The sequence below is a fragment of the Myxocyprinus asiaticus genome, chromosome 4 (genome assembly GCF_019703515.2).
Source record: "Myxocyprinus asiaticus isolate MX2 ecotype Aquarium Trade chromosome 4, UBuf_Myxa_2, whole genome shotgun sequence".
NCBI classification, from domain to species: domain Eukaryota; kingdom Metazoa; phylum Chordata; class Actinopteri; order Cypriniformes; family Catostomidae; genus Myxocyprinus; species Myxocyprinus asiaticus.
The window spans coordinates 49,569,916-49,592,177 of record NC_059347.1 but is presented as its reverse complement, the minus strand read 5'-3'; the positions used below and the strand labels follow the sequence as shown (position 1 = coordinate 49,592,177).

Sequence of the window (22,262 nt, the reverse complement as noted above, 5' to 3'; positions counted from 1 at the left end):
AGTATATAAGCAATAAAGATATTTGCACTATAGGTTATTAAACAATACGTAGTGAATATATTCCAGGTGTGCTTCAAAACATACACTTGAACTGAATTCTTAAGTGCAAAATACACTGAATAAACTCTTTTATACTTTCACCGGATCTTCAGTATAAAATACTTCATTTTAGCTTTTGGACTTTCACCGTAAGTGCAAACTGTGTTTTACAGTATACAATTTCACCGAAATAACTGTTCCACCTTAAAAAAATGGTGGGTGGCATATAGGGCCATCCCATATTCCATGTTCATGTGAAAGTCTTTGTAAACATGACATTAGACAAAGTTTGCTATTGAGATTTGATTTTCTTTATCACTTTTATTATGAATCATCTAACATGTCATGTGTAACAATACTCATATACAGGTCCGCATTAAGGTGGTCCTGGGCCCTGGGGCTTATCTGCATAGCCCATAATTACATTATTTCAAATATTCTCCAAAATCTGAGATCGTGGTGATATAGAGAGACTAACGAAAATAACAATTTCATCATATTCTGATGTGTCATTATTTCAATATGATTCTCTGAACACAGTGATACACAGGTGCGGTATGTGCCGACTGTGCCTATCTGCATAGCCCATAACTACATTATTTCAAATATTTTCCAAAATCTGAGATCGTGGTGGCATAGAGGGACTCATACACTAACAAAATTAGCAGTTTCATCATATTCTGATGTGTTATGTTTGAAATATGATCCTCGGAACACCACCAGCCACAGGTAGCATATACGCTGATTGCACCAATCTGCATAGCCTATAACTATATTATTTCAAATATGCTAAAACAAACAAACAAAAAAACGAGATCGTAGTGGGATAGATAAATTCATTCACTATTGAAATCATGCATTACGTCATATTCTGATGTAACATTATTAAAAAATTATCCTTGGAACACGGCCATTTACAGGTAGCGCATACGCCGATTGCGCCCATCTTCATAGCCCATAACTATTTTATTTCAAATATTCTCAGAAAACGGAGCACATAGAGGGCTAGATAAATGAATTCATTAAAGAAATCATGCATTACGTCATATTCTGATGTAACATTGTTCAAAAATGATCACCAGAACACAGCCATCCACAGGTAGCGTATACGCTGCATAGCCCATAACTATACTATTTCAATTATTCTCAAAAATCTGAGAGTGTAGTGGCATAGAGGGACTCACACACTTACGAAATTATAAATTTCATCATATTCTGATGCCAGTATTTTAATATGATCCTCAGAACACAGTGATAAACAGGTGGGTTATGTGTGGAATTTCGGAAGAACACCGGCCCACCCATAAGCCCACTGCTTTCAACGAGAAACCTTTAGCAGCAAATTACTGCAGCTAAGGACATCTATATTTTATGATCCTAATGTTAGTTTTCAAAAATATCTTTGTATAAAACGTATGTTATTTTTCTAAAGAAATATTTTTTATATATTATTAATATGTTTAATTCTTCGAATTTAATCAGCTGATCCTGTATCTGGAGGAACAAGTAGGAGAGGTGAATTTTTAATAATGGGTATTTTTAAGCACAACCCCAGCACTATCCCTAAACCTAACCACTTCTCACCAATATAGAAAAACAACAAAGACAATAACGTTTGTATTCCAAACGTCTCCTGCCAATTCCTTCCAACTCTTCAGAAGTTATCTGATATTTTGAGAAGATATTTCTTATGGCAGGAGAGAGGTCCAGACAATGGATCTATTATATTAATTATAATGAGTTGTCATGAGACTGTTGGGCATTCATTGTTTTTCCCAAAATATACTGTGTAATTGTCTACTTACCTACACAAATTTCGATAATCCAGTGCCAAAACATCTTTCTGCTTGATATTGGTTAAATCCTTCAAGCGTAGTCAGAATGACAACAGTAAGCTTTAAAACAATAAAGAAAATATACACAGAATAAATTAGCAGTATTTACTGTGAAAATAATAATCGAAACATACAATACCAATTAATTGTATATGTGTTGTAAAATTACCTTACCTCTGGTGTTAGCACTTCAATGACAAACTAAATATTATGTGCATCGTCTTTATTCAGTACACCTTTAACGGGCTTAGTGAGAAGTTGTTAGGGATAGTGCTGGGGTTATGTGCTTAAAAATACCCATTATAAAAATGTAACCTCTCCTCCTCCATATACAGGATCAGCTGATTAAATTTGTAAAATTAAATGCATAATCAATATATAATAGGCCAAGTATTTCTTTAGAAAAATAACAGATACGTTTTAGACAAATTTTTGAAAAACTAACGTTAGAATCATAAAATATAGATATCCTTAGCTGCAGTAATTTGATGCTAAAGGTTTCTCGTTGAAAGCAGTGGGCTTATGGGTGGGCCGGTGTTGTTCCGAAACTCCACACATAATCCACCTGTTTATCACTGTGTTCTGAGGATCATCTTGAAATACTGGCACATCAGAATATGATGAAATTGATAATTTTGTTAGTGTGTGAGTCCCTCTGTGCCACTACACACTTGTTTTTTTGAGAATATTTGAAATAATATAGTAGTTATGGGCTCTGCAGATAGGCGCAATCAGCGTATACGCTACGTGTGGATGGCTGTGTTCCGAAGATAATTTTTTAATAATGTTACATCAGAATATGATGTAATGCTTGATTTCGTTAGTGAATGTATTTATCTAGCCCACTACGATCTCGGTTTCTTGAGAATATTTGAAATAATATAGTTATGGGCTCTGCAGATAGGCGCAATCGGCGTATACGCTACGTGTGGATGGCTGTGTTCCAAAGATAATTTTTTAATAATGTTACATCAGAATATGACGTAATGCATGATTTTGTTAGTGAATGTATATATCTAGCCCACTATGATCTAGTTTTTTTTATTTTATTTTTTTTATATTTGAAATAATATAGTTATGGGCTATGGAGATAGGTGCAATCGGCATATAGGCTATGTGTGGATGGCTGTGTTCTGGTGATCATTTTTTAACAATGTTACATCAGTGGGGGCCTGGGTAGCTCAGTGGTAAAATACGCTGGCTACCACCCCTGGAGTTCACTAGCTCGCTAGTTTGAATCCCAGGGTGTGCTGAGTGGCTCCAGCCAGGTCTCCTAAGCAACCATATTGGCCCAGTTGCTAGGGAGTGTAGAGTCACATGGTCCTCCTCATGGTCGCTATAATGTGGTTCGTTCTCGGTGGGGCGCGTGGTGAGTTGGGCGTGGTTGACACGTTGGATGGCGTGAAGCCTCCACACGCGCTATGTCTCCGTGGCAGCGTGCTCAGCAAGATGTGATAAGATGCGTGGGTTGGCGGTCTCAGACGCGGAGGCAACTGGGATTCATCCTCCACCACCCGGACTGAGGCGAATCACTATGCGACCACTAGGACTTAAAAGCGCACTGGGAATTGGGCATTCCAAATTGGGAGAAAAAAATAAATAAATGTTACATCAGAATATGACGTAATGCATGATTTTATTAGTGAATGTATTTATGTAGCCCACTATGATCTCGATTTTTTGAGAATATTTGAAATAATATAGTTATGGCAGATAGGCGCAATCGGCGTATACGCTATGTGTGGATGGCTGTGTTCCGAAGATAATTTTTTAATAATGTTACATCAGAATATGACGTAGTGCATAATTTCATTAGTGAATTAATTTATCTAGCCCTCTACATGCTCGGTTTCTTGAGAATATTTGAAATATTGAAGTTGGAATGTCCATTATGATCTGTGTGCACATTCGGCACATATTTATCTCTTTGTTCTGAGGATCATGTTACATCGGAATATGATGTAATAGTGACTTCTAACATATATAGTGACTTCACTTTTAAGTGGGGTTGGATTTTAAAAATGTAGTTTAAAACACAAGTGTTAAGTTCGTAGAAATTTATTCTTTGTGTCAATTTTGGTTTCATAATTTTTTTGGAAAACATCATAGCATTACAGTACATAACATTATATTTTCTACCAAAAAAATAAAAATGAATGTCTTTAAAATTGCCATATGGTAACCATTTAAAAGGTATTAAAATGCATTCCTTGCACCTTGAATACATGAGTGTACACAACTTAATCATTAATTAAAAAAAAAAAAAAACATATTTTACACAATTTAATCATTAATTAAAAATACATACATATATATTTTATTTATTTTTTTTTTTTTTTTCAAGGTAAAAATGATGTATTACAAATATAATGAATTTTTGAGTCCCTGATATCAAGACGTTTTCTCGGAGTTTCTCCGTATGACCTGAACAAAATGTGCCTTTTCATAAAATGTCAGAATATGTGTTCGTCACAAACACATTGAAGGTTTTTTTGTTTTTTGTTTTTTTTGCACAAAATGGCTCAAAAATGTCATGTTGGTTACACCCCCTGACGTATTTTACAGTTAAATATTTTATTTACCAAAACTGTTTCACTGCTTATTTTTTAAATAAATTATAATAAATAAGATTATTCTACACTATATTCATACCAACATTTATTTATTTTTTCAATAATTTCAGCTTTTGATGAGACATTGATTTTGTTTACTGTCTCTGGACAGTTGCATCAAATACAGTTGCCCCAGATTAAAAAAAAATAAATGTTTGATCTCAGTAATTGAAAACATGTTCACCAGAAAGAGGTTTATTCAAGTAGCTGTTTTGTGTGAATTGCATTTTTAATGCATTTTTGAATTACACCTAAGATACAGTCAGAAAAATAAATTAAAATAAATAAATAGCATCATGTCATTTGCCCTTCTTACTGATGAAGAAAATCAAATTGAAAGTCTGAAAGTGTAAATAATAATACAGTAGAAATGTCAGAAATTATTATGATGAGTCAAATTAATGTTGTTATAACATAATGAAATCATACAGTATGAGTTGCATCAGTTTAAAAGCATTATATAACTATTTCATATTATTTTTCTTTTTGGACCTCAATAAAAGTAACCATAATCCCAATGATTATTAGTTTTTCTGACTGGTCTTGTAAATGTGTGTTTAGCGGCTATGATACTTTATTTCCTGTAAGTTGTGCTCTTAAAATCAGTAGGGGACATTATGCACCACATTAAAGTGTCCAATGTCAAACAGGACAGAGTTATGGATATGAAATACAGCCATATGGTCATTCTCTGCACTGTCTGTGATTACCTGACTTGCTCATGCTTGTCACCTGTTATGGTGCCATGCCGCACATTTCTGTACTATTAATAGAAGCAATGCTCCCGATTTTGACTTTCAAAGGCATTCTCATTGCGTTTCAGCTTAAAAAGATTCTTACAGATTGTTTCTTCAGTTCAAATACCCCAGACTTATTTTTATGGGTGAAGAAAAGTTTGGTTAGGGATGTTTTGATGTGGAGTCTGGCTGTTCTCGTGTAACCTGTGGTGACGTTGTTGTTTTCTTCCATGAATCACCTACTTGACATAGGCTCAACTGGCTGGGCTCACACAGAAACAATGGATAAAGTTGACAGTCCAGGGCCATACACAGGCTCTCAGGGATGCAATGGAATTGAAACTTGCTGTACAGTAATAGGCCGAAAGGTGAGAGAGGGATAGACAGATGAGATTCCAATTCTTTAAAGGGTCTTGTGATATTTGTCATTTTTACAAGTACAATGTACTTTTTTGATGACATTTGTCTAGATAGATCTGTCTTCGGCTGTGGTTATGACACTGTGAACAATTACATCTTACTATTAAGAGATATCGGCCAATATTTGTTAATTTTGAGATTATCAGCATCGGCAGATAACGGTGTCAGCTTGGCCGATTAAGAGAAGTAGTCGCTTCCCCTTGTGTTAGTTTTAAAATCTACTGACTGATAGTTTGTAAATAATGAGAATTGTTTGAGAAAATATAGTATGAAATAAGTGTTCATATAATTTTCACAATTTTATCTATATTGTCTCATTTGTTTAATATATACAGTATATCACAAACCTGTTTCCTGCACTGCTTTCCAGCAGCTGTGCTCTGCCGCTACTGAATCTACAGCAGCGCTTCTGAATCCACACTAAATTCACTGCAAAATAAATGATTTTGTAAAGCAATTTTACCCAAGTTGTGATTTTGCAATCTAAATCGAATGCAGTGATAACAAAAAACAAAACGGGTATCTTTTATTGAGCTGTCCTCAAGGTCTGTACGCAAAAACACAGTGTAACCAGTGTAGTACGATTCACAAACAAATTACTCTTTTGAACTGGTTCTTTTAATGAAAAGCTTAAAAGATTCACAAACTCACAAGCTGAATGAAATCTTCACTGAGTGACAGACTGAAACAGTCAGAGCGGTTACTGAATCAACATTTGACTCACTTATACTGAACTAAGTTATCATTACTTTAAGAAATTAAGTAATATCTCTTTTCATCAAATTTAAATCAGTATCATTAATAACAGGTTGTTATATGACAATTGTAATAAGTGTGTGTGTGTGTGTGTGTGTGTGTGTGTATATATTTGTATATATATATATATATATATATATATATATATATTTCTATACTGTATATATACTGTATATATACTGTTTTAAAATGTATGCAATACTGTAGGAAACTTGTAACGGTTGACCACTTCTTACTATTTTCAGCAATTTGCTAAACTATTAACTATCAATAACTGTAAACACTATTAATATAGCTTGCATTGAACATGCCAAAGAAAATAAATTAATTTCTATGGGCTATTGCACAAAGAACACATTGTTGGTTATGAACCTACTGGAACCTATTGTAGGTTATCAGACTGAAAACAAGCTGTTAAAATGTTACTTTATTGCATTTGATTTCCTTGAGTGAAACTCTCATTACAATGAACATCCTGAACAGGCTTTTGGTGTGTTTTTCTTAAACAAACAGAGTTGAGGTCCTCATACACTGGCGGCCAAAAGTTTGGAATAATGTAGAGATTTTGCTGTTTCAGAAGGAAATTGGTACTTTAATTCACCAAAGTTGCATTCAACTGATCACAAAGTATAATCAGGACATTACTGATGTAAAAAACAGCACCATCACTATTTGAAAAAAACAAAATAATTTTTGATCAAATCTAGACAGGCCCCATTTCCAGCAGCCATCACTCCAACACCTTATCCTTGAGTAATCATGCTAAATTGCTCATTTGGTACTAGAAACTCACTTGCCATTATATCAAACACAGTTGAAAGCTATTTGGTTCGTTAAATGAAGCTTAACATTGTCTTTGTGTTTGTTTTTGAGTTGCCACAGTATGCAATAAATTGGCATCTCTTAAGGTCAATATTAGGTCAAAAATGGCAAAACAAAAATCAGCTTTCTCTAGAAACTCATCAGTCAGTTATTGTTTTGAGGAATGAAGGCTATACAATGCTTGAAATTGCCAAAAAAACTGAAGATTTCATACAATGGTGTACACTACACTCTTCAAAGACAAAGGACAACTGGCTCTAACAAGGACAGAAAGAGATGTGGAAGGCCCAGATACAACTAAACAAGAGGATAAGTACATCAGAGTCTCTAGTTTGAGAAATAGACGCCTCATATGTCCTCAGCTGACAGCTTCATTGAATTCTACCCACTCAACACCAGTTTCATGTACAACAGTAAAGAGAAGACTCAAGGGTGCAGGCCTTATGGGAAGAATTGCAAAGAAAAAGCCACTTTTGAAACAGAAAAACAAAAAGAAAAGGTTAGAGTGGGCAAAGAAACACAGACATTGGACAACAGATAATTGTTAAAGAGTGTTATGGATCTTAACCCCATTGAGCTTTTGTGGGATCAGCTAGACTTTAAGGTGCGTGAGAAGTGCCCAACAAGACAGCCACATGTATGGCAAGTGCTACAGGAAGTGTGGGGTGAAATGTCACCTGAGTATCTGGACAAACTGACTGCTAGAATGCCAAGGATCTGCAAAGCTGTCATTGCTGCACGTGGAGGATTTTTTGATGAGAACTCTGAAGTACTGAGCATTTTATTTCAAATTTTAATAGTAATTTTTCACGTTGTTAATGTCCTGACTATACATTGTGATCAGCTGAATGCCACTTTGGTGAATAAAAGTACCAATTTCTTTCCATAAGAGCAAAATCTGTACATTATTCCAAACTTTTGGTCACCAGTGTAGACATAGACATGGGGGAGGGGGCATGAGTGTGAGAGAGCAAAAGAGGAAAAGGGAGGGAACATAAGCGTGTTGTTTGTTGTTTTTCATCTCCCGCATTATCATCTGATTCTTTGCAATGGACGGAGAAGGAGGGCAAACACTCAACTGGTTTCAGTGCCTTAAGAGGTTGGTACTGGACCAAAAATGCACTGTGTTCACTCTGTCCTCTAGAACCTTTAAGTTTCTAAATAGACGGTATGTTCTTGAAAGTGTATGAAAGGGGGTGTGGTTTCTGTTGTTATTTCTTGTTATGCAGCATAACGCAGAAGCAAATGAGTCTGTCTTAACTGTACAGTAATCTCTGAATAGGTTTTTAAAATGCAGAGCTTGTAGATTGCAGGATTTCATTGAAATGCATGGCACAATGTAGACCGTTTGAACTGTGCTTGAAGTGATACACAATGTAACCCGATGATTTTAGCATGTGCCTCTGTGAGTTCTCTGTCCAGAGAACATGTGCACATATCAACTCTGAGAGCAGAGAACAATCTGAGAATCAGGGAAATAATGGCAATGTTTGAACAGTTACACTGATGCCATGTTCAATTCTACAGATAACAGTGAAACAAAGCCAGCTTCTGATTGTTACATTGGATAATTAAAAACAGACTTGAAGTATTAAAAAAAAAAAAAAAAAAATCTTACAAGGATTGCAGGAAATCTTCATTCAATTTGTCCTGATTTAAATGTAAATGCTCTACACTAAGTAAGGTAAACATGATTTTTTATTTTTTTATACATTTCAAATACAAAGAAGTTTGTAAGATAAGTCTGTTTTTTAATTGGCTCATGTAAAGTGCATCAGCCTTAAACTTGTAAAAATCTAAAAGAATGCTACGCTGTATAAGTAAACATTTCTCATGTAGAGTTTCTCAGAAGTATCTCATGAGTAGTGCCATTTTAAATTGTAGTTGGAGCCTGAAGGTGACACAAATCTAAAAGACAATAGTCAGCATCTCATGTTTTGTTTCTGCTGATACTACAGAAAAGAAATTAAATATGATCCTGTTGGTGATTCGTAATTTTGCACTTTGTTTATGCTTCCACCTGTTTTCAAGCAGCATATGGTAAAAATAGCCTGCACATGTCTTTTTAACTTGTTTGTCTTCTGCACTCTACCTTTTACATACATTGCATTATATTTGCATTACACTTTGTGTAAAGATTAAAGTTACTTCAAGTGCAAAGTTAGCGGTAGTTTTAAAGTTCAGAGTTAAGGATTTGTCAGTATTGTCTGTAGCCTGTATGATAACATATTAAGCAGTGATTGGCTGCTTTGATCGTGTGAGCATTTATATTGTAGCACACTTTGACAGAGGTGGAGAGTACAGAGGCCAGACCAGCAGAGGAGAAAAATGTTTACACGGACAGATCAGTTGACTTCTTCAGATGTATTTGTTGGTTCGATGGATTCTTACCATGGATGTTTCTAGCTTTTTGTCATGTTTAATCATTTCATTTGATTTTTTTTCGGCATGAAATGGTGCTGTGTTTATCTTTATTTCTGAGGCTCGTTTAAAACTAATGCATTACATGTGGATTCATGTATTGTCATGCATAAACCACGTTTCTTTTTTAGATTTATTGTAAATAACACTCTATAAATAGCCAGCAGGCCCAGGACAAACCGTAAATAGCAAGGTAACTTACTTTGGATCGCAATCAAGATAACTTTAGATAAAACAGAGGGTGAAGTATAAAATCCAATGTTGTGTCTGCTCAAATTGACCTGAAATGGTTTTTGTTTGGTTGTAGGCCTAGCATGTCAGGCCCCCACCTGCTGAAAAAGGGCAAAGAACACAGAAAGATGGACGTGCACAGAGACTTCACTGTAGCCTCTCCGGCTGAGTTTGTCACTCGTTTTGGTGGAAACCACATTATAGACAAGGTCAGAATACTGTGTGAATGTGATTCATAGGCTATTCTACCCCCATGTTATGTTACTGTTTTAATGTTTCACATATAACTGTGTGTGCTCATGTAAATTTGGAAATTCTCTCTTTCGTAACTTCTTAATCTCTCATATCAGGTGCTGATTGCCAATAATGGCATTGCTGCAGTTAAATGCATGCGTTCTATTCGCCGCTGGTCCTATGAGATGTTCCGTAATGAGAGAACCATTCGCTTTGTGGTGATGGTCACACCTGAAGACTTGAAAGCTAATGCAGGTTAACATCATTTGCCATTTAAATTGCAATAATTCAATTTTTATGTGCACATTTTATATAGGGTGAATTCAGGTAAACTGGGCTAGTTTTTGACAGTCGTCTCAATGTGAACGAGCGCCCCTATTTTAATGAATTCACCCTATTTGTGTTTTATTAGTGATGGTTTTTTTAAGATATAAATTTTCATGTTCAATTTTTATTATGTTTTTGTCCAGAATACATTAAAATGGCAGATCACTATGTGCCAGTCCCTGGGGGCCCAAATAACAACAACTATGCCAATGTTGAGATGATCATGGATATTGCCAAAAGGATTCCAGTGCAGGTAGTGCCGCTTTAAAATCGGTGAGAGTGGAAAATTTCCTGTCGTTACTGATGAAATTCTTCTACATTTCTTAGGCTGTATGGGCTGGATGGGGCCATGCTTCTGAGAACCCCAAACTACCTGAGCTCCTCCATAAAGCAGGGATATCTTTCTTAGGCATGAATTTCTCCACACTCCATAGGTCCTAGTTTAAGCCATTTAGATTGCTCTGTTAACCAGAGATAAAATGCAACAAACTGAAACCAAGGAAATTATTGATGTCTAATAAATATTGAAAAATGGCAAAATGTGATAAATGGCTACATAAATGAAACATGGCTGTTTTGGTCTTTTTCAGGGCCATCCAGTACAGCCATGTGGGCATTAGGAGATAAGGTTGCATCTTCCATAGTAGCTCAGAGCGCAGACATTCCCATCCTACCCTGGAGCGGAACAGGTGAAGTATCCCATTCAATCATATGCACATGACCTTTTGCTAGAGTTCATAATATGACATCTTTGTCTCTTTCTCTATTTCCTTATTCTCAGGCCTGAGGGTTGAGTGGGTAGAAGAAAATCAAAGACATGGTCACGTGATCAGCATTCCTCCTGAACTTTATGAGCAGGGCTGTGTTAAAGATGTGGATGAAGGACTAGCGGTACGTTTCTACCACAGACACTCACAAAATGTGGATCATATGGACAAAATTATAGTGTGGTCTAAAAGCAGCCAACAAAGTCACAACAGTAATACCAACATTAAAGACTTTTTCTGCATGCAGACTTAAGTATATTCCTGTATCATTTATTTTTGCCTGATGAGAGACTGGTATGTTCTTGCAAACTGTGAAAATTACATTTTGTGGCTTTTTTTGGGGTGATTAGAGTGCTGAGGAGATTGGCTACCCTGTAGTCATCAAAGCTTCAGAGGGAGGGGGTGGAAAAGGCATCAGAAAAGTGGACAGTGCTGAAGACTTTCCCAGCTTCTTCAGACAGGTATACACCAATACTTAAAGATGTCTTTAGTTCACCCAAAAATAAAGATTTTCTTATCATTTACTACACCTCTTTTTCTGACTTTCTTTCTTCTGTAGAACACTCACACATTTTTTTGGAAGGATATCTCAGCTCTGTAGATCGTTATAATACAAGTAAAAGGTGGCCAGACATTTGTAGCTCCAAAAAGCAGATGAAGGCAACATTTAAGAAATCCATTCGACTCCAGTAGTCATTGTCTTCTGAAGTGATCCATTCGGTTTTGGGTGAGAACAGACCAAAATGTAACTCCTTTTTCACTGTATGTCTTGCCATTGTAATCTCTTGGGACAATCATGATTTCAAGCTCAGTTTGCTTCCTAGTGCTTGATGCATGCACAGAGCAATCATGAAATCATGATCGCCAAGGAGACTGCTGTCAAGATTTATAGCGAAAAAGGAGTTATATTTTGGTCTTTTCTCTTCTCACCCAAAAGCGATTGGATCACTTCAGATGACATTGATTAACCCACTGTAGTTTTATGGATTACTTTAATGCTGCCTTTATCTGCTTTTTGGAGCTTCAAAGGTCTGGCCACCACCATTCACTTGCATTGTATGGACCTAAAGAGCTGAGATATTCTTCTACAAATCTTTGTTTGTGTTCTGCAGAAGAAATTAAGTCATGCACATATTGGAGAGCATGAGGGTGAGTAAATGTGCTGAGAATTTTCATTTTGGGTAAACTACACCTTTAATTTTACTTGGATATATATGAGTGTTTTACTTTGATATGATATGATTTCTTTATTATGCATTGTAGTTACAGGGTCAGATATGAACAGTGCATGATGTCCCTAATGTTTATGCACTGTAGGTGCAGGCTGAGGTGCCAGGTTCACCGATTTTCATCATGCAGCTAGCTGAGCATGCACGCCACTTGGAGGTTCAGATCCTGGCGGACCAGTACGGTAACGCCATCTCTCTGTTCGGAAGAGACTGCTCCATCCAGCGGCGCCACCAGAAGATCATAGAGGAAGCTCCTGCCACCATCGCATCCACCAGCACTTTTGAGCAAATGGAGCGTGTGAGCCAATGAGCAATGAAAATTAATTAACATGTTTCAAATTTAGAGTTGATTAATACTTTGTCCTAAATAAAGGTATAAAGAAGACTGTGATTATGGGAGTTTTTAAAGCTTTAATCTTCTTAATATTGCAACTTTTTAAGGTTTAAATTTCTTTATTCTTTATTTGTTTTGAAATTACAAAGATTATATAAAGCAAAAATAGATACTGGGCTGCAATTATCTACAAAAAAAAAATTCCCCACGTTCGTTGAAAAAACCCGGAAATATCAGGGTTTCCAGGCCTGGAAATATCATGAAAAAATCATCTAAATCTTTTCAGTGAATGGACATTTTTGTAGTTTACTCTGGTCTAAAAGATATCGTATTACTATTGTGAAGAGAACATTTTGCAAGCTCTAATGTTGTCTGATCAGAGCTCAAGTCGCTCTTTTGAGTCAGTTCTTTTCAATAAATCTGTCAAACTGTTTTACAAATTGGTCTAAATAATTAATCAATCTGAATCAAAATTATTTAGACAAATTCTTATGCAGTAATAACAAACCACTGGAAAAGTCATGGAAAAGTAATGTAAATGTATTGGTTTAAAAGTGTGGGAAACCTGTCAAATGAAGTATGTACTTTAAGCAGTTTGAATCAATTGCAGGAAATTTTGGAGGAGAAGAAAAAGAAAAATATCAAAACAGTGCTGCCTTGAATGTTTGATCAGTTTTCATTAGTCAATATTCATTAGTTTTTCCAAAAAGTTCTAGCTTTTATGCTAATATGCTCCAGTATAAATGATGGTTGATGATATTTCTTTAGTAGACCAATGTCTTCATTTTAGATTTTGCATATGCATTAAAATTTTGATATGTGGTATTGTCATCTGACAGCTATGTATGATTTGTGTGTCAGTATGCAGTGCGTTTGGCTAAAATGGTGGGCTATGTGAGTGCTGGTACGGTGGAGTATCTGTTCTCAGAGGATGGAAGTTTCCATTTCCTGGAGTTGAACCCCCGGCTGCAAGTGGAGCACCCCTGCACTGAGATTATAGCTGACGTCAACCTTCCTGCTGCACAGCTACAGGTATTTCATGCTATTTACAATAGCAGTAGCAACCAATATTACCTTATTTTGTTGATGCAAATGTTTGTTCAGTTATCTCTGATTCTCAAATGTTTTGAAGAGCATACTGAAGTTCTTTGATGTTTTCTCTGTGTAGATCGCGATGGGGATCCCTCTTTATAGAATTAAAGATATCCGTGTACTGTATGGTGAAGCGCCATGGGGAGATACACCCATTAACTTTGAATCTCCAGACTACGTCCCCTGTCCAAGGGGACATGTCATAGCTGCACGCATCACCAGTGAGAACCCAGATGAGGTAATTCAAATGAATAAAAACTTACGCTAGATACTTGACTTTACACCAATTTTGTCTGTTATTTTAAATTTTTGTTCTTTCAAATCAGTACACAAAAACATAGGATGATTTTTCATTTTATGCATGTATACATAATCATGCACAATTGTGTGCATGTTTTACAAAATGAATAAAGCAAAAGATCCTGGATTCTTTGTCTGAATTCATTTGGGCTTGTAGTCACTCCATTTTTTTGGTTTCTTCTTAGACATTAAGTTAGAGTTAGACTCATGAGTTCATTTCAGTATTGTTTTGAGGCAGCTTAAGCAGTCAGTTACTGCATTTATTTTATTATTTGACTCTTTGTTTTCTTCTCTAGGGTTTCAAGCCAAGCTCAGGCACAGTTCAGGAGCTGAATTTCCGTAGTAATAAGAACGTGTGGGGCTACTTTAGTGTAGGAGCAACTGGAGGTCTACATGAGTTTGCTGACTCTCAGTTTGGACATTGTTTCTCCTGGGGCGAGAATCGAGAAGAGGCCATCTCGTGAGTCTATTGAGATGACACATGATGCATTCTGAAGTTTCATTTCAACAGCTTTGTCCTCCTCTCCTCTCTTTAGAAAAATTATAGTAAACAATGCTCCATTTGTATGATGGATAAATTAAGCCTTTGTTCCAATGATCTGAAGGAACATGGTGATGGCAATGAAGGAGCTGTCAATCAGGGGAGATTTCAGGACCACAGTGGAATACCTTATTAAACTACTGGAAACCGAAAGTTTTAGGAACAATGACATCGATACAGGCTGGCTGGACCACCTTATTGCAGAGAAAGTACAGGTAGGACCAAGGATAAAACTAAATATTCAAGATTCAAAGGGACCAAGGAATTTTTGTAGAAAAAGTCACATTGATTGATCACTATTTTTTATATTTATCTACAGGGACTAAAAACAGTTCAAGGAACGAAACCGAAAACGAACAAAACATTTTGCAGAACATAACCAAAAACAGGAACAACGTGATTTTCAATTGTTCCGGAGTGATAACGTTATTTTTAAATGCTGGTAACCAGTTATAACCGGTTAATTTTTTTCTGATAATTTTTTCATGACACCAAAGGCCAAAGAATTTATCAAAGTAAATTTTTGGAACCGCGCTTCATGTCGCCCAGAGAAATGAAACATGTGCTTTGATCCTGAAGGAAACTGCTGCATGACACATTTATTTGCCCATTTGCCCTTTGTGGATGAAGCCTTCTGTGAATGAACCTTTTTAATAGCTGTATAATTACTACATATACTGTACATGCACGGCTAATTCAGAAACAAGGAAAACGTTATTAGAGGTAAAAAGTACATTTCTCAGTTGTTTCCATGTCTTCACTGAATTATTGTTAGATAGGATGCATTAATACAGATTTGATGCTGCCGGGTTTTGACAGAGAAGCAGAACTGTAATTAAAATTATTCTTAACTGTTAATTAACTGCATGCATGTTATGATTTCTATGCTGCTAAATTGACTACACACAAAAAAATTTATTGCTTATTTTTGCATATTTTGTTGAGGCAAGGGGCTTATTTTGGGCTTGTTTTTCCAGACCAGGTTGCTTGTTTCTCTTACGAGACCTGGCAAAACTGCAATTGGTATTTCACCCACCCCTTAGAGCAGAGCACTGTCATTTAGTTTGTTCTAACCGGTTACCATTTGGAAAGGAGACTGCGGAACTTCTGAACTGGAACAAAAAAATACAGTTTTTACTCGGAATGAACCGAAATGAAAAACGTTTTGTTTTGAGTCTCTGTTTGTCTATATTAGGGACAGAGTACAAAAAGGTAACTAATCTAGATGGTGGATTAATACATTTTAAGTCCAGGGAAGAGCGTGACGCTCGAAACATGACTACTTAATTAAAATCCTGAGTTTTCCACGTGTGCTTTTCCTTTTTGTACTCTTATTTTTGAATTGTTATTTTTTTGGATACTTTACCCTATTTTCTCTATATTTGCATGTACATGTCTTTTCTTTCTTTTTTTTTAATTCTTTTGGCTATAATGGTGATGGCCCCATTTGGGTAGAGAGTTATGAAGAGACGCAGATTGTCTTTAGTAACTTGTTTCCACCCAGGCATTATGAACTGACTGACATGCTTTAAGTTTCTGTATTTTTCTTTGTTTTATTATAATTGTTGCTGTTATTTTTTGGGGTTATTTTAGTTAATTTGTTTTGTTTTAATGCACATATTTTTTAGGCGGAGAGGCCAGACACAATGTTAGGTGTGGTATGCGGAGCTCTACATGTTGCTGACGCCAGTTTCAGAGAGAGTATGTCTGACTTCCTGCATTCACTGGAGAGGTATTTCCACTAATCCCTCATTTTTTAAAAACATCTATTGCATCAAGAATCCTAGAAAACCTCTCTACTGAAATAGCATTCTGTGTTTAATGGACTTCTGAATATTTCAGGGGTCAGGTGTTACCTGCTGCTAGTCTGGTTAACACAGTGAATGCTGACCTGATCTATGAAGGAGTCAAATACTGCCTCAAGGTAACATAAAATACTCTTACTCTGCTTTATAGAATTCTTCTGATCACCTTTTTCATCACTAACAGATGTGAATGTGAATTGTGTGGGATAGGTGGCCCGCCAGTCACCCAACACATATGTTATCATTATGAACGGTTCAGATATCGAGGTTGATGTCCATAGACTCAGTGATGGTGGTCTACTCCTTTCCTATGGTGGCAGCAGCTACACAACCTACATGAAGGAGGAAGTAGACAGGTCAGAAAAGCTCATAACAAATTTGGATAGAAAGTGATTTGCTTTGTATATTTTCATTTAATCATCTATCAGACAACTTTATCCAAAGCAGCTTACAAATGAGGATCATACAGAGCCGACATTATTAGTAGTGCAACAATTAACCAAAAATGTGAAAAGTAGAGATAAGAGAGAAAAATATATGTATACCACAATGTACTAACTTATGTACTTGGTGTTGTGATGGTTATTTGATCTCTTGTCGTAAAGCTACCGCATTACAGTGGGCAACAAAACGTGTGTGTTTGAGAAGGAGCGAGACCCCACGGTGCTCAGGTCGCCCTCTGCTGGCAAGCTGTTGCAGTATGTTGTCGCTGATGCGTCTCATGTTTTGGCTGGGCAATCTTATGCTGAGATTGAGGTAAGATGGTGCAAAGCAAGATTTCCTGGATTTTTACATAGATCGGCAGCATTTCTACTTTGCAGGCTGTTTTTATCTTATTATTCACACAGTGACCAAATTGATACCATTTGCTTTGTCATGTTTTTACAGGTTATGAAAATGGTGATGACCCTGCATGTCCAGCAGTCTGGTTGCATTCACTTTATAAAAAGAGCAGGAACAGTATTAGAGCCCGGCTGTGTAGTGGCTCGAATGGACTTGGATGACCCCAGCTGTATTCATCCGGCAAGTAATTCAGCTATGATAGTTCCTCAGACCAAGCACATAATAACAGCCACTTAACCCTTGTGTTGCTTTGTGCTAACACATTTTGTGTTCCTGGTCAAAAATGACCGGCCCACTAAGATTGTTTATAAATATCTCATAGTGCATATAAACTCACTGTCCACTTTATGAGGTACACTTGTACACCTGCTTATTCATGTGATTTTCTAATCAGCCAATCATGTGGCAGCAGTGCAGTGCATAAAATCATGCAGATATGGGTCAGGAGCTTCAGTTAATGTTCACATCAACCATCAGAATGGGGAAAAAATTTGATCTCAGTGATTTCGACCGTGACATGATTTTTGGTGCCAGACCGGTTGGTGTGAGTATTTCGGTAACTGCTTATCTCCTGGGATTTTCACACACAACAGTCTCTAGAATTTACTCAGAATGGTGCCAAAAACAAAAAACATCCAGTGAGCGGCAGTTCTGTGGACGGAAATTCCTTGTTGATGAGAGAGGACAACAGAAAATGGCCAGACTGGTTCGAGCTGACAGAAAGGCTACGATAACTCAGAAAATACCTCTGTTCAATTGTAGTGTGCCGAGTAACATCTCAGAATGCACAAAACGTCAAACCTTGAGGCGAATGGGCTACAATAGTAGAAGACCACGTCAGGTTCCACTTTTGTCAGCCAAGAACAGAAAGCTATGGCCGGAATGATGACCGAAACACAACATAAGGGTTACATTTTTGACTGTGTTTTTCTCATTGATGTAACATAGATCCCATCATTTATGGAGCATTTACTGGTGTAATTTTTGGACACTTTGCCATCGCCCCATCAGTGATGTGAAGTATTAATTTGTATTCTCTTCTCTCAGGTGAAGCCGAACACAAAGGTGTTACCTCCTCAGGAACCTTTACCTATTGTAGGCGAAAAGCTTCACCAGGTGTTCCACAATGTTCTGGAGAACCTGGAGAAGATTATGGATGGATACTGTCTTCCGGAGCCATACTTCAGCGAAAAAGTAAAAAGCTGATCATGGCAGAACATGTTTTCTTTGCCTTCTTTTCCCTGTTTGACTCTGGTGGTATTGCGGCCTAGTTTCTTAACCATCCCTACCTGTTTTAAAGCTGAAGAAGTGGGTGGGCACGCTGATGAAGACACTCCGGGATCCATCTCTGCCTCTTCTTGAACTGCAGGAGATCATGACCAGCATTGCGGGTCGTATACCAATTACTGTAGAGAAGGCAATTCGAAAGGTCATGGCACAGTACGCCAGTAACATTACTTCTGTGCTCTGTCAGTTCCCCAGTCAAAGGGTGAGTGATGAAATTAGTATACTTATCTGGAACATACAGTACTTTGTGCATATCTGTTGAGACAGTATTACATGTATTCAAGTAAGCATCTTAAATCATTAGTTTTTATCAATGCTTAGAAGTGGTGTGCCACAAATCTTGGGGGCCCCTGACAAACCATGAGACAGGGCCCCGGCCACAAGTGGTGATGTCATGCATGATTGTTTGTTTGGGGGGTGAAATAGCACAGTGTTGTTTATTTAGATTATTTAGTTATTTTTATTTTAGGCAATTTAGCCATTGCTTATTATATTTCTTTACTGGTACTGAAATATTCAGTACATTATTTATATATATATATATATAATCTTTCTAATCAATATTTAATCCTTCTATATGTATGTCATTTAGAATGTGTAAATCTTGTGGTCTACAGCGGTTTCACAGATTAACACTTTATTGATTAACCGATCTGTAAATCCATGATGCTGGAATGCAGCTCTGTTCCCAAATCTTTCCTTCGCATCACAGGAAAGCAGTTGGACTTGAAAAGGCTTGTCCTACAGTGACTTTACACTGATGCTTTGTCACGGCAGTTAGCGCATGTCTTGTCCACTGTGCACATAAATCAATAATCAACATTCAAGCTTTTGATCCCTATGTAAATACATTTAGGCCATTTCTGTGGAGCATTAAAGTCTGTGTATGTGTAAACACATGGTATATTTTCAGCTTTGGATGCAGTGAAATTGCAGAGTAAAATCACTCTAGATTTAATCATAATTAAATTGGCTCATAACGCTATGAGGGGTGCCCGCATAGCTTACATCAGTGATTCTTGGACCATCAAATCATTCAGAGACATATGAACACATGTACTTCCACATTACCTTGCTTCTAACTACCTCTAGCATTTTCAGGGACCATTAGCACTAGTTAAAAAATGTAATTTAGTTACTGGCAAAATTTACCAATTTGCATTGCATGAGACTTGATTTTCTTCAGGAGTTAATAACATTTAAATGTGTGGGGGGGAAAGTGTTTTCCTTTTATCTAGTCATACAAGCAAGAAAACTGCTTTTTTTTTTTTTACCAGTGTCTTAACATTTTTCCAAAGATAGCAAATGTACTTGACAGCCACGCTGCCACGCTCCAGAGAAAAGCAGATCGAGAGGCTTTCTTCATGAACACTCAGAGTATTGTGCAACTGGTTCAAAGGTGAGAAATACAGATGATTCACTTGTAAGACATCAGGTTGATAAAATAATTGGTCTTTTCTGTTATCATAAGATAACCAAGACTGCTCTGTTGACCAGATAATGTCAATATGCACCTGTTTTTTTTTTTTTGGTCAGATACCGAAGTAGCATTAGAGGCTATATGAAATCAGTGGTGCTGGATCTGCTAAGAAGGTACCTTCAGGTGGAGATCCAGTTTCAACAAGGTAAATGACAGATTTCTCACTAAAACATTAAAAAGGAGAGTTTTTGAGAAGTTTTATGTTTCTCTTTGAGAATAAAGGAGAAAAATAGAGAAGAATAGCAGAAACTATTTTATTTTTTATTTTTCCTCCCACACTCCCAACAGCTCACTATGATAAATGTGTTATCAACCTCAGAGAGCAGTATAAGCCTGACATGACTCCAGTACTGGAGTGCATCTTCTCCCATTCTCAGGTCTCCAAGAAGAACGTCTTAGTCACCATGCTCATAGTAAGATCCTAACTGTGCTGTGGTTTGGACAGTTGATTCCCTTTGATCTTCATAAAATTAGGATCTGAAATGAGCTCACCTGTAGTTATGTTTGATAGGCACATCCTGTTCTCATTTAATTAATAAAGCCCATTTTTTCAGGACCAGTTGTGTGGGCGGGACCCGACTCTTGCTGACGAGCTCATGGTGATTTTAAATGAGCTTACACAACTCAGTAAAATGGAAAACTCTAAAGTGGCCCTTCGGGCCAGACAGGTATGAACTGAACCTCAGAGGTCATGGTCTTTGACATCCTGCTCTAATGTAAAAATAAAAGATGGACGACCTAAAACAAATGTTGTGTAAACAGCACAGCAAGATACAATGCCTTGATTTAACCTTTCAACCTTTTTTGTGATACATTATTTGCTAACATAGCATCCACAGTTTTTGCCATCTCTTTTTGTTAATCATTATTTAATTTGACTACAAAAGTTGAGACATTTTTCTGCAAAATTAGCAAAAAAATGCAAATTGAATGTTTTTATTTCTGAGATGATAATGATGCCACTCACTGAACTAAATGTGATAATGTAGCATACAACATGTTAATTGTTGCATTCAGCATCCTATTTTCATACAATTTGTAAAAAATAGTAAGCAACATTCAGTACAGAAGTAGTTAGCAGTAGAGCAATATTCTATTCCAAAATAAAAGATCATAACTACTCCAAATCTCTCCTCAGGTGTTGATCGCCTCTCATTTACCTTCATATGAACTAAGACATAACCAGGTGGAATCCATCTTTCTATCAGCTATTGATATGTATGGGCATCAGTTCTGTCCCGAGAACCTCAAGGTAAAGTGCCAGCTGTTTAATTTCCATGATATTTTAAACACTTTGGACTTGTCTGAGAGCCTAACAATCAGAAATCCTGCACCTGCAGAAACTCATCCTCTCTGAGACCTCTATCTTTGACGTCTTGCCTAGTTTCTTCTACCACAACAACCATGTGGTTTGCATGGCAGCCTTAGAGGTGAGCACATTTCATGTTTTTCTTTTTTCACCTTAACTGTCATTTAATCTTTTCATTACGTTTATCAGTTGTATGTGGTCAGGTCACTCCTAAATGAACACCCCTTATTGCTATTTTCTACCATATTACGTAGGTGTATGTACGAAGAGGCTACATAGCTTATGAGCTTAACAGCCTTCAGCATCATCAGCTGCAGGATGGGACATGTGCTGTGGACTTCCAGTTCATGTTACCTACATCCCACCCCAACAGGTACAGCAGCATCAAAATGAAGATCTTTGTATCCTGAACACAGTATTGTCAAGACTTGTTGCAATTAGCAGACCATCAAAGACAATGCATTTATGTACAACAACAAACAGGTTAAAAATGTTGAAAGCTCGATTATAATATGTTGACTTCACCATATAAAGGTTCTGGGGATTTGTGGCATTCTTTTATCAACTTCTAACTGTATACTTAAGCTTTTTGTTTGGCCTTGATGAAACAGTACAGGTCAGTTTAAAGTCTTGCTCTTCCTTCTCCATGCTTTTCCCTTTAACATTTGGGGCTCTCTTGCTTGAAGAACATTTGTACCACTGTCAACTATCATAAACTCACAAACTGAGATATTAAAAACTGAGATTTCAAAATATATATTTTGAGCTGGTTTTGTGTAAATTTTTCTCCTGAAAGAGAGCCTTACATCACAGTGAGCCAGTCCATGCCCAAACCCATGTA

The 22,262-nt window shown here is 36.7% G+C and overlaps 1 protein-coding gene across 4 annotated transcripts in view; it reads left to right on the top strand.

The window, feature by feature from the left end:
- Positions 1-22,262, top strand: part of LOC127438260 (acetyl-CoA carboxylase 2-like) — a 45,174-nt gene that overhangs the window by 3,882 nt on the left and 19,030 nt on the right. For 2 of the 4 annotated variants that reach the window (XM_051693724.1, XM_051693719.1), the window contains exons 3-28: positions 9,950-10,082; positions 10,224-10,362; positions 10,578-10,687; positions 10,762-10,843; positions 11,025-11,123; positions 11,216-11,325; positions 11,552-11,662; positions 12,519-12,728; positions 13,626-13,796; positions 13,933-14,094; positions 14,453-14,616; positions 14,762-14,912; positions 16,326-16,429; positions 16,540-16,621; positions 16,713-16,858; positions 17,108-17,258; positions 17,391-17,525; positions 18,393-18,539; positions 18,646-18,834; positions 19,931-20,031; positions 20,169-20,257; positions 20,401-20,525; positions 20,667-20,780; positions 21,251-21,364; positions 21,453-21,542; positions 21,676-21,794. In XM_051693724.1, the coding sequence (XP_051549684.1) occupies positions 9,950-10,082; positions 10,224-10,362; positions 10,578-10,687; positions 10,762-10,843; positions 11,025-11,123; positions 11,216-11,325; positions 11,552-11,662; positions 12,519-12,728; positions 13,626-13,796; positions 13,933-14,094; positions 14,453-14,616; positions 14,762-14,912; positions 16,326-16,429; positions 16,540-16,621; positions 16,713-16,858; positions 17,108-17,258; positions 17,391-17,525; positions 18,393-18,539; positions 18,646-18,834; positions 19,931-20,031; positions 20,169-20,257; positions 20,401-20,525; positions 20,667-20,780; positions 21,251-21,364; positions 21,453-21,542; positions 21,676-21,794 (3,348 nt within the window). Of the gene's footprint in view, positions 1-8,205; positions 8,321-9,949; positions 10,083-10,223; positions 10,363-10,577; positions 10,688-10,761; positions 10,844-11,024; positions 11,124-11,215; positions 11,326-11,551; positions 11,663-12,518; positions 12,729-13,625; positions 13,797-13,932; positions 14,095-14,452; positions 14,617-14,761; positions 14,913-16,325; positions 16,430-16,539; positions 16,622-16,712; positions 16,859-17,107; positions 17,259-17,390; positions 17,526-18,392; positions 18,540-18,645; positions 18,835-19,909; positions 20,032-20,168; positions 20,258-20,400; positions 20,526-20,666; positions 20,781-21,250; positions 21,365-21,452; positions 21,543-21,675; positions 21,795-22,262 lie in introns of those variants that run through there. The other 2 variants (XM_051693743.1, XM_051693734.1) reach the window with 2 other exon arrangements.